General features: G+C 36.9%; 1 protein-coding gene across 2 annotated transcripts in view; it reads left to right on the forward strand.

The window, feature by feature from the left end:
* The window catches only part of LOC101444863 (disintegrin and metalloproteinase domain-containing protein 18), a 137,658-nt gene that overhangs the window by 34,447 nt on the left and 87,644 nt on the right, over positions 1 to 15,567 (forward strand). For both annotated transcript variants that reach the window (XM_058290088.1, XM_004475126.3), the window contains exons 7-10: positions 8,653 to 8,718; positions 14,011 to 14,082; positions 14,277 to 14,443; positions 15,214 to 15,295. In XM_058290088.1, coding sequence (XP_058146071.1) covers positions 8,653 to 8,718; positions 14,011 to 14,082; positions 14,277 to 14,443; positions 15,214 to 15,295 — 387 coding nt within the window. The remainder of the gene's footprint in view (positions 1 to 8,652; positions 8,719 to 14,010; positions 14,083 to 14,276; positions 14,444 to 15,213; positions 15,296 to 15,567) is intronic.

The raw sequence follows: 15,567 nt of genomic DNA on the forward strand, positions 1-15,567 counted from the left end.
CCAGGCCCTGAGCCTCAGCAGACTTGCAACTCCTACCCTCTGGTTTATTGGACTTACCCTGGCCAGCTAATAGGGAGGTGAAGAAGATCAACCACCACACCAGGGAGCCAAGAGTGCCTACAACTGCAAGCAGGAGAATTGCATCCATCATCCATGTGGAATCTAAGCCCCCTCTTGATGTAGAGGGGGACTGGACTTAACCATGCCAGGGTCCACAGACTGGAGGAATAGAGTATAGATTAGAGTGGACTTACTGGTGTTTTTCTGAGGAACTACTGTGATTAGTAAGGGAAGAAATTGTAATATTGATGTGGAGAAAGTGGCCATGGTAGCTGCTGATGGTAGGGAGAGAGAAGAAGAGACATGATGTGGGGGCATTTTCAGGATTTGGAGTTGTCCTCGGTGGTCCTGCAGGGACAGATGCTGGACATTGTGTGTCCTGCTATGGCCCACTGGGTGGAATGGGGGAGAGTGTAGACTATAATGTAGACCACTGTCCGTGTGGTGCAGCAATGCTTCAAAATGTATTCACCAGGTGCAGTGAATGTGCCAATATGATGAAAGAGGTTGTTGATGTGGGAGAAGTGGGGTGTGGGGGTGTGGGGGTGTGGGGGTATATGGGGACCTCATATTTTTTGAATGTAACATTTAAAAGAAAATAAAGAAGAAGAAAAAATCTAAAAAAAAAAAAATCAACCAACAGACACCATTAATGGGGAGCCCAGAGTTTGGACATACCAGACAAAGACTCTGAAAAGGAGTTGCCTGAAAAATGCTCACAGAGCCAAAGGAAAACATAGACAAAGAATGAAAATCAGGGAAATGATATATGAACAAATGAGAATTTCAATAAAGAGATAGCTGGCATATGAAGAAATAAAATAGAGATACAGGAGCTGAAAACCATATTAACTGAAATTAAAAATTCCTTAGAGGGTGTTAACAGCAGAGCTAGCAGAAGAAAAACATCAGTGAACTTGAGAGAGGACAAATGAAATTAATCAGTCTGAGGAACAGAAAGTAAAAAGGAAGAAGAAAGGTGAACTGAGCCTGAGAAACTTGTGGACATACTTAAGCATACCAAAGCAAAATGCCCATAATTGGTGTCCCAGAAGGGAAAAAAAGAGAGGAAAAGTAGAAATCATATTTGAAAAGATAATGGCTGAAAATTCCCCAAATATAATGAAAGATATTGATATACACAACTAAGAAGTTCAACAAAATCCAAATAGGATAAACTAAAAAAGTTTCACACCAAGAAACATTGTAATTAAACTGCTGAGTGCCAAATATAAAGAGCAGCAAGAGAGAAGCAAGTGATCAGTGTGTAAAGTAGCTTCGATAAGATTAAGGGCTTATTCTCAACAAAAACCACGGAGGCGAGAAGGTAGTGGTATAAGCATAATGTGTCAAAAGGAAAAAAATGCCAAGCAAGAATTCTCTATCAAATTAAACTCTAAGATTACTAAGATTCAGCCATTTTTCTAGAATACGCACCAGTATGCTCCACTGTGCTGGAACTGTTGATTCTAATAATTTTTGCCAGTTTTCTTGTTCATTTGATAGGGGAGGGAATTTTCAGAGGTTCTCACTTTTCCATTGTCACTAATGTAACTCCATTGCATTAATTTTTGTATGCTATTTATTCATAAGTGCTTAATACAACTTATCTCATTTCTTTTTTCATTCCTCCTTTGACCCATGGTGAATTTAGAAATGTGCATATTTGTGGTTTTTCTAAATACATTTTTATTGATTTTTAATTTATTTTATTTTTCAATTTCAATATAAATATTTTATCTATATATTATGCAGTTTTATATGTGTAATGTTCTACAAGTATCTACTAAGTAAGTTTGTTTTCATTTTTCTTCAGAGCTGTACAGAACATATGTACAGGGTGCATGGCAATCTTTGGATATACTCATAGTGGCAACAATTAAAAACCACAGCAGGGGGGGTACTGGGTTCCTGGCCAGTGGTGCTCTGTCGTGGTCCCTAGGGGAGCAGCGACAGTCTCCCAGGTGCAGCGGCGGGGACCGGGAGGGAGTGAGGGTTCAACAGTGAGCCCATAACGCTAATGACTATGCTTGGGAGCTGATAAGCCTAAAATAAGAACAAGGCCTAGAGCAGCATTGTGCCTGGGAATTTCCTCCTGTCAGCCTTCATGTTACTCAAATATGGCCAGTCTCGAAGCCAAACTCAGCATGTAAATGCAATGCCTTCCCCCCAGCGTGGGACATGACACCCGGGGGTGAGTCTCCCTGGCACCAAGGGACCACTATCAACTACCAACTGATGATGCAACTGGAAAATGACCTCATACGGAAGGTTCAACGCGGATCAGCGGAATATCCCTGTCTACATAAAATAACATGACTTTAAAATGCTGTTTGACCTAATGTAAGGGGGAAATGGAAAGGAGAAATGAGTTTATATGGCTACGAGTCTCTAAAAAAGAGTCTGGAGGCTGTCAGAAGGATTGCCCTTATGCACAACTGAACAGAATCAGAGAGACAGATAAAGCAGATACAACCCCCAGATATCTGTTCCTTCGAGGGCTAAAGAGACCCATGGGAGTTATGGTCATGGCCGATGGGGTTAACTACCAGGTCAGATGGCCCCTCTTTGGAACTGGTGTTTATGTGTGACGAATCTGGACTCAGATGGGATCTCCCTTCATAAGACTTTCATGCTAATGTGCTGGAGGTGCAGTTAATGTTGGGGTTTAAGATATATTTAGGGGATTTGAATCTCTGGACTGACAATGTGATAGCCAGGTCCTGAGCCTCAACAGACTCCAGCACCTACAATCTGACTTATTGGGCTCACCACACACAGCTAAGATGCAGTTGAAGAAGGACAACCATCACACCATGGAGCCTAGAGTGATTACAATTGAAAGTGGGAGGATTGCATCCAGCATCCATGTGGAATCTGAGCCTCCTCTTGACATAGAGGTGCAATGGACACAACCAATCCAATGTCCACATAGAAAAGGTGGCATTGGATTGAGAAAAGTGGACATGATGGCTGATGGGTATGGAGAAAGGCAGGAAGAGATGAGAGGTGGAGGCGTCTTTGGGACATGGAGCTGCCCTGGATGGTGCTTCAGGGGCAATCACCCGACATTGTAAATCCTCACAGGGCCCACTGGATGGAATGGGGGAGAGTGTGGGCCATGGTGTGAACCGTTGACCATGGGGTGCGGGGGTGCCCAAAGATATACTTGCCAAATGCAATGGCTGTGTCATGATGATGGGAGGGAGTGTTGCTGAGGGGGGGGAGAGGTGGGGTGGGGGAGGTAGGGTTCAATGGGACCTCATATATATATATTTTTAATGTAATATTATTACAAAGTAAATAAAATAAAAAAAAAAACTTCTGTTTTCTACATCACTTTTATTCTGGGATTTGTGTTTTATGCAGATTGTAATAGCATCCTCCCTGTGCAGCGCTTTTAAGCTTGGTCCTGTACTTTTCTTTTAAATAAAGTATTATTAATAGTTACTTAAAGTAATCCAGGATAGGTTTGATAGACTTTCACTATTTACCTTCAAACATTGTATCAGTACTGTGTAGAAGTTTGTGAGAAAATTGTAATGACAGGTTTCTTCCTGAAAGACAAGCAGAAAGAAGTCCCCTGTCTTTTCCCGACCCTTTCAAGTCGCAAGATAACAATTTCTTTATCTTATAAAATAATCTTCCTTATCAGGGATAAAATGCAAGGGTACTCAATTATAAAATGAAGTTTGCTTGGACACATGTGGCAAGGGTCTGCCAATTCCTCTCTGTCTTGGTTGATAATGGGAGAAGTATCTGACATTGAAATTACCTATCTGATATTCCATATTGAAATTTTTTTCCATTCAAAAATTTACCATAGTAATTGTAGTTTTTTAAAATGCTCTATTAGTTCCAATATCTATGTCATATATCAGCCCAGTTCTCATGACTGCTTTGTCTTTTCAGACGTCATTTTCTGTTTTGTTTGTGTCCCTTAAAGTTTTGTTGAAATTTGTGCTTGTAGTTTAAGGCTATAATTACTGCATAGATAACACACACACACACACACACACACACCTGGAGATGAGCACATCATTTCTTCTGCATACATTTAGTGCAAAAGTTTGTATTAATAGTCAGAAGCCAGGCTCCGTTTAGTGTTCGTTATTGCTATGTCTACCCTTCATGTACTAGAGTATTTACATTCCTCTAGTAATATTTTGTGTATGTGGTTAGAGATGATTTGCCAGAAAGATGTCTTCTCCCTGCTTAGCTTTGTTTCCTACTTGGCTTTGTGTCTTCATAGATAAAATCTCTCTTTCAATTCTCTCTCCTGATTGGTGTTATTTTTTCTTGACATATTTTTTAGCATAAAGCATAAGCTTGCATTAGGGCATCTCGTTCTCTGATGTTGTGATTAAAATTCACTTTTAGATGTATCACTGATATAAAGGCAGTAGCCATCACAATGACAGGTGATATATGACTGACAGGGAGCTGTACAGAACATATGTCCAGGGTGCATGGTAATGTTTGGATATACTCATAGTGGCAACAATTAAAAACCACAGTAGGGGGGGTACTGGGTTCCTGGCCAGTGGTGCTCTGTCGTGGTCCCTAGGGGAGCAGCGACAGTCTCCCAGGTACAGTGGTGGGGACCGGGAGGGAGTGAGGGTTCAACAGTGAGCCCCTGATACTAATGACTATGCTTGTGAGCTGATAAACCCAAAATAATAACAAGGCCTAGAGCAACTTTGTGCCTGGGAATTTCCTTCTGTCAGCCTTCATGTTACTCAAATGTGGCCAGTCTCGAAGCCAAACTCAGCATGTAAATGCAATGCCTTCCCCCCAGCGTGGGACATGACACCCGGGGATGAGCCTCCCTGGCAACGAGGGACCACTATCAACTACCAACTGATGATGCAACTGGAAAATGACCTTATACGGAAGGTTCAATGCGGATCAGCAGAATATCCATGTCTACATAAAATACCATGACTTTAAAATGCTGTTTGACCTAAAGTAAGGGGGAAATGGAAAGGAGAAATGAGTTTATATGGCTACGAGTTTCTAAAAAAGAGTCTGGAGGCTGGCAGAAGGTTTGCCCTCATGCACAACTGAGCAGAGTCAGAGAGACAGATAAAGCAGATACAACCCCCAGATATTGGTTCCTTTGAGGGCTAAAGAGACCCATGGGAGTTATGGTCATGGCCGATGGGGTTAACTACCAGGGCAGATGGCCCCTCTTTGGAAATGGTGTTTATGTGTGATGAATCTGGACTCAGATGGGATCTCCCTTCATAAGACTTTCATGCTAATGTGCTGGAGGTGCAGTTAATGTTGGGGTTTAAGATATATTTAGGGGATTTGAATCTCTGGACTGACAATGTGATAGCCAGATCCTGAGCCTCAACAGACTCCAGCACCTACAATCTGATTTATTGGACTTACCACACTCAGCTAAGATGGAGGTGAAGAAGGACAACCACCACACCATGGAGCCTAGAGTGATTATAACTGAAAATGGGAGGATTGCATCCAGCATCCAGGTGGAATCTGAGCCTCCTCTTGACATAAAGGTGCAATGGACACAACCAATCCAGTGTCCACATAGAAGAGGTGGCATTGGATTGGGAAAAGTGGACATAATGGACAAAGGGTATGGGGAAAGGCAGGAAGAGATGAGAGGTGGAGGCGTCTTCGGGACATGGAGCTGCCCTGGATGGTGCTTCAGAGGTAATCACCGGACATTGTAAATCCTCACAGGGCCTACATGATGGAATAGAGGAGAGTATGGGCCATGATGTGAACCAATGTGTATGAGGTGCAGAGGTGCCCAAAGATGTACTTACCAAATCCAATGGATGTGTCATGATGATGGGAACGAGTGTTGTTGGGGGGGGGGAGAGGGGGGTGGGGGGGTGGGGTTGAATGGGACCTCACATATATATTTTTAATGTAATATTATTACAAAGTCAATAAAAAATAAAAAAATTAAAAAAAAAAAAAAAAAAAAAGAAGTTCTGAGGGGAGAGAGAGGGAAGAATAGGTTTAACATGGGGGCATTTTGGGGACATTGAAATTGTCCTGCATGACATTGCAATGATGGATACAAGCTATTGTACATTTTGTCAAAACCTATAATACCGTGCGGGGCAAAGTATAAACTATAATGTAAACTGTAGACCACGGTTAGTAGCAGTGCTTCAGTATGTGTTCATCAATTGTAGTAAATGTACTGCACTAATGAAGGGCGTTGCTAATGTGGGAAAGTGTGGGAAGGGAGGAGGTGGTGTATATGAGAATTCCCTATATATTTGATGTAACATTTATGTAATCTAAAGCTTCTTTAAAAATTAAAAAAATTAAAACAAAACGAAAAGATTCATTGTCAGGCAAGTGAGCACTATGAACTTGAGTTTGGGGATGTAGTATTCATAAATATCTCTGCCCCTCCTCCAGAATGTAATGTTGGGTTGAGCCATCCTTACCCTTTTTCCAAACATAGAACTTTCCCCCTCTCTTCCTGTCCCCCAAATGCAGCGAGTTTCACCATTACTCCCCAGTTTCAAACCTGTCCCCCTATTCCCTAGAGATTAGGGCTTTTATGTCTTAAGTCAGATGGAAGAGATGGGTATGGTGAGAGTTTCAGCAATAGCACATGTTCCACAAACCAGAACAATGAGAGAACATTTTTCAGTATTCTCCTCCATCTTTGTTTGGGGTAACTTATGGGGTTCCTAGAGAAAAGTCCTGAATGAAGCTATGAAATCAACTATGTTTACACTCTTATTCTAGCCCAAATTAGCCTTTAGAAATTCATGCAAAATTTCTAGCTGAATGTTCTTACCAGTATATATGGTGTGTGATGCCATCTGTGCCATGTAGGCAAGTACTTGGTTTGTGTCCCTTCCCTGCAGGCACATTTATCTCTTCAATTTTTGGCTAATAATTTGATATTCAATTTCAGTTTCAATAAAACATATTAATATGCAGTTTATCCAGGTTTTATCTGTTGTAAATGGAAAAGTGATGCACTTTTCAATTCTTTATATCTCTGATTTCAAACTAGAAACCCACCTAAGAGGGATGTTTATTTTTCTTTTTCCACAATAAGTACTTTTGGCAGCAATGAGCTAAAAATTGAAATATTTAATGAAAAATGACTAGTATTTTATCTCACAAAATTTATGATGGGTGTGTAACTTGCATGTTTGTCAATATTTACTATCCATCATAGAAGCCAAAATGATGTAAGTGAATACATGAAAACAAGAAATCACATATCTGCCAAGGCAACAACTGTATCTACTTTATATTAGAAATTATTTTTAAAAATTCTGAGCTTAAAGATACTTGAATTTGTGCTATCACAGAAGGTTTATATGCATATCACTTTTTATCCTCATGTATATCAGTTACTCATTTTCTAAATATTGGTTCATTTCATGTTCAATGTTTAAAGCAATAACCCTTAATGCATTGCTGCTACTAGCTGAAAAAATCAGTTGAATCATATCAGTTTTTGTTAATGTTATAGATGGCATCAAATACATAATTAATTTCAATAATGATTAAATTTTTTCATCTAATGCACAAATAAAAATAATCCAAATATTTTAATAACTTTGATCTGGACAAGATAGAGTAGACACACTTCCCATACTCTACCCATTATGTACAGCTAAAAATATTGGACTTTATGTATCAAACATTAAAATACCCTGAAAGTTGGAAAGAGGTCCGCAGACCAGCTAGGTAACTGAGGATATAGGGGTCATATGGCAGTGAGAGCCTTTGGTTTATTTTTGCCTCATATACTTTGGACTGAGTTTTGGAGAAGCCTACAACTTGAAAATGCTGATGGGTGCAGACAAAAAAAATCCCCAAGGATAATTTGCTGTCTCTAGCCAAAGACCAGGAGAGGAGCAAGTTAGCAACACAGAAATGTTTAAATAATAACTGTCCTACTCTAGCAGAACACTACAGAAAAGACTGCATAACAAGCTCTTGTAAAACTTACCATTACAGTGCTAAATGATGATGTAATAATTGGCACAGCCAAGGATTGTTGCATCCTATCTAATGAGGCTCAAGGACTTTGCTCTGAAATTAACGAACGTTCGGATGTTTTTCATTCTATTCTTCTGCTGTACCCACATGCTGCTAATAGTACAAATCACACTCTTTACCTGGGTTTCTGTCTAGATTATGAATTTTTAAACATTTCTTAGATTTTTTTCTGGGTGAAAATAAGAATTTCCAGTGTGCCATAGGGGTTTTACCATACTCTTTAGAAGAATAATCAGTGCCAATTTTCCAAGTGTGTACTAGTAATGCAAATTTGTCATGGGATGTAGACAACAAAATGTGTATAGCTATATTCACTTTCTTTCTCATTCAGTTTTAATGTAGACTACCTGGACTCCTACATTGCTCTAGCAGGCTTACTGGTATACTGTTAACCTTAAAATATGTGAAATAAGTGCAATTTTCTATTTTGCAATTAATTTTTATATTTAAGTCATCATGACCATTTTATAAACATTCTTTTTGCCTTCTTTACATGCCACTTTTTGCTCTTAACAAATTCAGTACATGTTAAAAATGTAATAAATTCCTTGGTATGTGTTGTTTCTTTTTCAGAAAATAATTCTTTCAAAACTATTACCTCAATATCTTGAAATGCACATCATAGTGGACAAAGCTTTGGTAAGTCAAAGTTAGATTCCTTTCCCTCCCTCCCTCCCTCCCTCCCTCCCTCCCTTCCTTCCTTCCTTTTTTCTTAATGTAAATTTTATCTTAACTTCAAAGATAAAATGATTTTTTCCATTCTTTCCAAATAGCAGTATTTTATTTTAGTGTATCAGATAAATCAATTGTTGTAGCTGTACATCCCACCATGAGTAAAAACCAAAACTAGCCTAAAATGCGCTTCACTGTTCCTCCAGCTCAGCTTTGTATTCTCTTCGACCTCACCTCTAAGAGTCCTGCTTCCCCTTAACCTGCTTTTGTATCTCTGGCCATATTGTTTTCCTCGAATAAACAAGATATTTATTACCTTATAACACTTTTTCACTTACTATTTTCTCTTTCCTCAAAGTTCTCAACTCCTTCAGTTCTTTGCTCAAATGTCACATATTTCATTATCTTTGTTTCCTAACTACAATATTACTTCAATAATAGTAGTAGTTTTTGGTTTTTAAACAGCCTTAGCACAGTATTTGAATAAATTATTCAGTATATTTTTACTTCTTAATATAGTACCATTAGATATCTACTAGTAGTCAAGGGCAAAAGTGGTCATTAGAAATTCTGCTTTCAAGAATTTACATTCTAATGGAAGAGAAGACCACTATGATGTGCTTTATGCTTTGATAAAATATATAAAAATAAGAATAAGACATCAAAACAGGTAGATGTAGGATTTTTCAGGAAAAGCTTCATAGAAAAATACTTTTAGATTTTTCTAAAAAAAGAGGAGGGTTGAGGAAGGCAACTGAATACCAGGTTAAGGTAGGAGCTTGGATATTTCCTCACGTGCGATTAGAATATATGAGGAGATTTTCATTAATATTTAATAGACATATCAATGCTGGAAATGTGGTGGATGGATTAGAGGGAGTTGAGACTGATACAGAGAGCAGTTATGGAGGGATACAGTAGTTCAAGTTATTGGAGCAATACAAGTGAAGCAAGATTTGGGGAAACTTGACTGGGAGAAATGTTCAATAAACCTCCTAAATCCCATGCTAAGGAGGTCTAACTCTCAAAGGCTAATCTCTTTATCTCATTTCTAATTGGAACTTATTGAAGAATTCACATCAAGACCTTAATGTAGACAGATATATTGAAAAGTCAATGATGGAAGTTTGTAGGCTTGATCAAAGTGAAGTGAAACTATGGTCCTAGAACTGTGTTCATAGAACTATGGTCCATAGTTAGGAGGCTTATTTCAGTATTTGATGTCTGAAACCTCTGTCAGCAGCATTGGGTGTATGTAGGTGACTTTGAGTAGAAATGAAGTGTTTTTTTAAAACACTTTTATATTGAGGTATGCAACCTTCATAAAATAAAGTGAAGTGTACATTAATTTGACATTTTGCATATTTTTACACATATGTGTACCATCACCTATGACAAGATATAAAGCATTTTCAGTGCTCCGGAATGTGCCCTCATGCCCCTTTCAATCAATACTTCCCCACCTTCTATCTCTTCAGTTATCATTGTTGGTTGATGAATATTATGTAAACAGTCATAAACTATGTGCCTATACTGTCTGGTTTCTTTTGCATAATAAAATGTCTTTAAGATTAATTCACATTGTTACATGTGATAGTGGTTTATTATTATTTTATCGTGAAGTACACTACAGATTGGTGGTAGTATGAATAAAACTGTTATGTACATTCTTAGACAAGTCTTTTTGTAGGTATATGGACTAAAGTCTCTTGGGTATCTAGGTAGGAGTGGAACTGTCCTGTCATGGGTCAGTATTTGTTATCTTTAGAGGATGTGATAAATAGCTTTCTAAAGTAATGTAACAATTTATTCTCCCACCAGCAGTATGTGAGAGACCCAGGGGTTCTATATCATCATAAACCATCAGTATTGATAGTCTTTTTAGATTTTAGCCATTCTGGTGGATGTGTAGTTATATCACATTATTGCATTATTGTAGTTTTTACTTGCATTTATTTGAAGAGTAATGAGTTTGAGCACTTTCACATAGTTTTATAAATCATTTGGATGTTCTCTTTTTAAGGACTGACCATACAAGTTTTTTTCTCATTTTAATTTTAATTTTTTTCTTATTGCTTTTTGGGGATTCCAATAACAGTCCTTTGTCAGAAGGCTGTATTGGAAATATCCTCTCCCAGCCTATGGCTTATTTTTAAACTCTCATAATGGTGTGTTTTTTTTCTTTTCAAATATGGATGCTTTTTATTTATTATTCTTGCATTATTGCACTGGCCAAGCTTGCCAGAAAATTTTTTTTATAGAAATACTTTTTGAAAATTTTATTTTTAAAATATACTTAGATTACATAAATGTTACACAAAAAATGCAGGTGATTCCCATATGTCCCACACACACACACACACTTTTCCACATTAACAACACCCTTCATCAGTGTGGTACATTTGTTGAAATTGATAAACATATATTGGAACATTGCCACTAAGTGTGGATTGCAGTTCATATTATAGTTTAAACTCTCTCCTATACAATTTTGTATGTTATGACAAGATATATAATGACCTGTATCTGTCATTGCAATGTCAATCAGGAAACTTCCAATGTCCTGAAAATGCCCCCATATTACACCTATTTTTCCCTTTCCTTCCCCTCAGAACCTCTGCTGGCCACTGCCTCAACATCAATGATAAAAGTGGAATAACAATACATCTATAGTAGAATAACAGTAAGTCTACTCTAGTCCATCATTATAATGGTATCTTTTGAAAGACTTAAGTTCTTAATTTTAATGAATTTCAGTCCAATGTAACATTTTTATAATTATTTTTGTGTTCCGTTTAAGAAATATTTTCCTAAACCAGGAACATAAATATTTTCATGTATATTTTATTTTAGAATTTTTCTTTTCTTTATTTTTTTTCATATCTCTAATTCCTAAGTGTGTATGCTGTGAGGTAGAGGTTAAGGTTTATTTTATTCCATATGTCTATCCATTTATTATACACTGTTGAAAAGACCTAATTTCATTTAAAATTTGATTAAAAACATATTTTTATATGTTAGAATAGCATGATCAAGATAAAGAGGTCACAGAAAACTGATAAAATAGTTCTACAACATAATTAAAGCTTAAAATCCAAAATTTATATAAAACCAAGAGGAAATTATTTGGAGATGACATGGGATAAGAGAAAATAAACAGACATTTCATAGATAAAAATAGTTCATCACCTTGTTAGTTGTCCTGGGTGAGTCCAATGAATTGGAGAGTAAGTGTTGCAAGTCTGCTGAGATTCAGGACATAACATGGCAAAGATTTAAGTCTCTTGGACATACATCTATCAAGTAGGCTACTAATATAGGTTCAAAGAGAAGGGGCAGAAGAGTCATATGTAGGGAAATCACATATGACTCCAACTCTGTCACATGGAGAATAAATTCCAAGGTAAGGCCCACTGGCAGGATACAAACTCCTAAGCAGTCTGTCCTGCCTATAGTATCTGGATGTCTCTAGAACTTTCAGGAGCCCTGCTATTTGAGGCAGTATTTACTGTGGCAGTGAAGGAGATCCTGCTGAGACATGCTTAAACGTAACCTCTGGAATGATCTCCAGACTCACTGTGAAATCTCTAAGCCACAAAAATTCATTTGTATTTGCCGTTTCCCCTTTATGGCCAAGGTCATTTTTCAGGTGCATTGCTAGTTGGTGCTTGGTAATAACCCCTCGGTGCCAGCGGGTTCCTCCCCAGGAGACACGTCCCACACTGGAAGAGGGAGGTAGTGCATTTATATGCTGGGTTTGGCTTAGAGAGAGGCCACATTTGAGCAACTAGGGGGCCCTCAGGAGAGAACTCTCAGGCAACATATAATACTAGGCTAAGTTTCAATTTCAAAAGAAAAGTTAATAAGTACATTCATCAATATTAAGGACCCATTAGTGGTCCATCCTCCTCCATTAGGCACTTCCCCATTACTTGGGGGATTCTTGTGGTCCCACTAGAGAATGTGGCAGAACTCCCCAGGATGGGAATTTGATATTCTTTCTGTTATTGTGTGGATTTCCACCCCCAGTGGCAATGCCCTATGAACACTTGAACACGCCCATCCCAAGGAACAGAGAGAGTCTGCAACTGCAAGCAAGATTGTTCCATCTAGCTGTCGCATGGGATCTAAGCCCCCACTCAGTTACAGCCAGCTGGGCATGACCATCCCCAAATCCTCAGTATTGGGGAATAAACAATGGACTAAAGTAGAATTACTATTATTCTACTATAGACTTATTTTTATTCTAGTAATGGAAGAACTTGTATCATTGATACAAAGGCAGTGGCCACCAGAGAGTCTGAGGGGAGGGAAAGTGAAAAATAGGTGCAACATAGGGGCATTTTCAGGACATTGGAATATCCTGCATGATGTTGCAATGATGGATACAGGCCATTATATATTTTGTTATATCTTACAAAATTGCACAGAACTGATTGTAAACTATAGTGTAAACTATTATCCACGGTTAGTGGCAATGCAATATGTGTTCATCAGTTGTAACAAATGAACCACACTAATGAAGGATGTTGTTACTGTGGGAGGTATGGGAGAGGGAGGGAATTGGAACATGTGGGAATCCCCTACATTTTTCATGTAACATTTATGCAATCTAAAATTTTTAAAAAATAAATAAGTTTTAAAATAAGTAATTTATATAAAATTATGAAAATGTTAATTCCACAAAATATCTAGTAACTCTAGAAAAGACTGGCAAAAGATTTTTAGAGATCAAATAGTCTCTGATGAAATCTTTACTGGTCAGGTGTATAAAATTGGACTGGAGTCCCTGCTCAGCTCCATATCTGGGTTCTAGTGTTCCAGCAATACCAAGCTTTGGATTTTGGATTAAGTTGAACTTCCTATGGGCATGGACAGTCTCCTGTCCTTAGTAGTCAGAGAGCAGCTCTTTATTTACCCATATTGCTTAGACTGGTGTGACTAGGGCACATAAAATTTGTAGACCTGGAGAACCCTTATAATCTTGCCAAAGGAAGTCAAAATGTGGTGTTGGTCTTTTGACTTGAGACCATGCCAAGATGGTCTCAGTAATGGAGAAATGGCCTCACTTAACTAAAGACACCTCTTCCCCTCCTTCCCCTAGGGGGCAAAAAAGAATTTAAATCCTGGAGGAAATGGGAGGATGAAGGAAGGAATATCAATCCATGCCTGATATAGTCAACATATATTCACCATTCAAAAAATTGCTGTAGCTTAAATTTTTGCTGGAATCATTAAAATATCAAATTTATTTTTCAGTATGATTACATGGGATCTGAAATGATGGCTGTAACACAGAAAATTGTCCAAATTATTGGCCTTGTAAACACTGTAAGTTTTTACTTTTCTGTATTTGTAATTTTATGAAAATTATATTGAATTCTATTATGAAAATTAATAAATTAAAGGATTTTTATTAGTTTAATATCCAAAATATGCAACTGAACTTTTTGATCATTTTTATGTACTGTTTTAATGACTTGTATATGTTATTTTAATAAATATTTCATAAATCTTATTTTTAGATGTTTACCCAGTTCAAATTGACTGTTTTAATGCGCTCCTTGGAATTATGGTCAAATAAAAACCAAATTTCTACTAACGGGGATGCTGATAATGTATTACAAACATTTTTGGCATGGAAACAGGACTATCTTATCCTTCGGCCCTACGACGTAGCATACTTATTTATGTAAGCACAATGTTCTGCATTAATAAAGACAGGCGCATAAATATTACGTTAACTTGGTAATTTAATGTACTTATAGTGTTCTTCAATTTTCCATAGAAGTCTCTGAAAATAAAATAAAATATAACTGCTACCATGAAGGTGATAGTGTAATTTGGAATATGATAAAAAACAAAAACAGGACTCAGTTATATAATAAAATATTTTGAGTATAATTAATGTGAATACATTTAATTTAATTAATTCATGATAGCAACTGTTCTACAGATTACATATAACCTCAGCTTATTAATGATGGAAAAATTGACACTATTCTGTGAATATTACCCATGGTATGTTAATGCTTTTATGAATACTGTTTGATTAAGAAGGTTTGTCTTTTTTTTTTTGTAGTATTAAAGTTTTTAAAAACATGCTTTTCTTTAGGGAAGGTGAGATTTCTTTTTTGCTAAATTAAAAATTCTTCTTTTTTAAACTTTAATGACCAAAACAGTGAAGGAAGAATTCAAAGAAAATGAAGGGCATCTGAGGTAATAAAATTAAATCACATCTAGGAGTTAAATGTGGAAAAAATTGATTTTAAGAAAGTGAGTTATAATTTTCCAGGATTTGAGCATTTTAAATAATTTGTTGGATATTATCCAGATCAACCTTCATGTGTTTTCAAAATCATTATCAAAATTTTATGAAAGGTAGATTTGATTTAGTAAATTATCTTCTAAGTTGTTCTGAATAGCTATATCAATTAAAAAGGAGATACTATATTCATGTAGTTACAGGAAACATCCTAAACATGTGGGAGCAACATTTCCTGGCACAATATGTAATAAAAACTATGATGCAGGTATTGCTCTGGTATGTAACTTTTATCCTCTATATTAGTATTTTAAAACTTTGCATTATGTTTTATAAATAATATTCAAAGAAAGTAAGTGATATATAATGATCTGAAGTTCTTCACTATGTTATTATTATTATTTTGTTGCAATAAATTATTTGCATCTCAGAAAATTAGTTTAATTACAAATGTCAAATATAAAGAAAAGAATAGCAGCAAACAGTAGTATACCCATCATTAACTAGTCATAGCACAGTAACATTTACTTCAAATTTTCTAAGCAAATAAA

Source organism: Dasypus novemcinctus, chromosome 29, assembly GCF_030445035.2.
Source record: "Dasypus novemcinctus isolate mDasNov1 chromosome 29, mDasNov1.1.hap2, whole genome shotgun sequence".
NCBI lineage: Eukaryota > Metazoa > Chordata > Mammalia > Cingulata > Dasypodidae > Dasypus > Dasypus novemcinctus.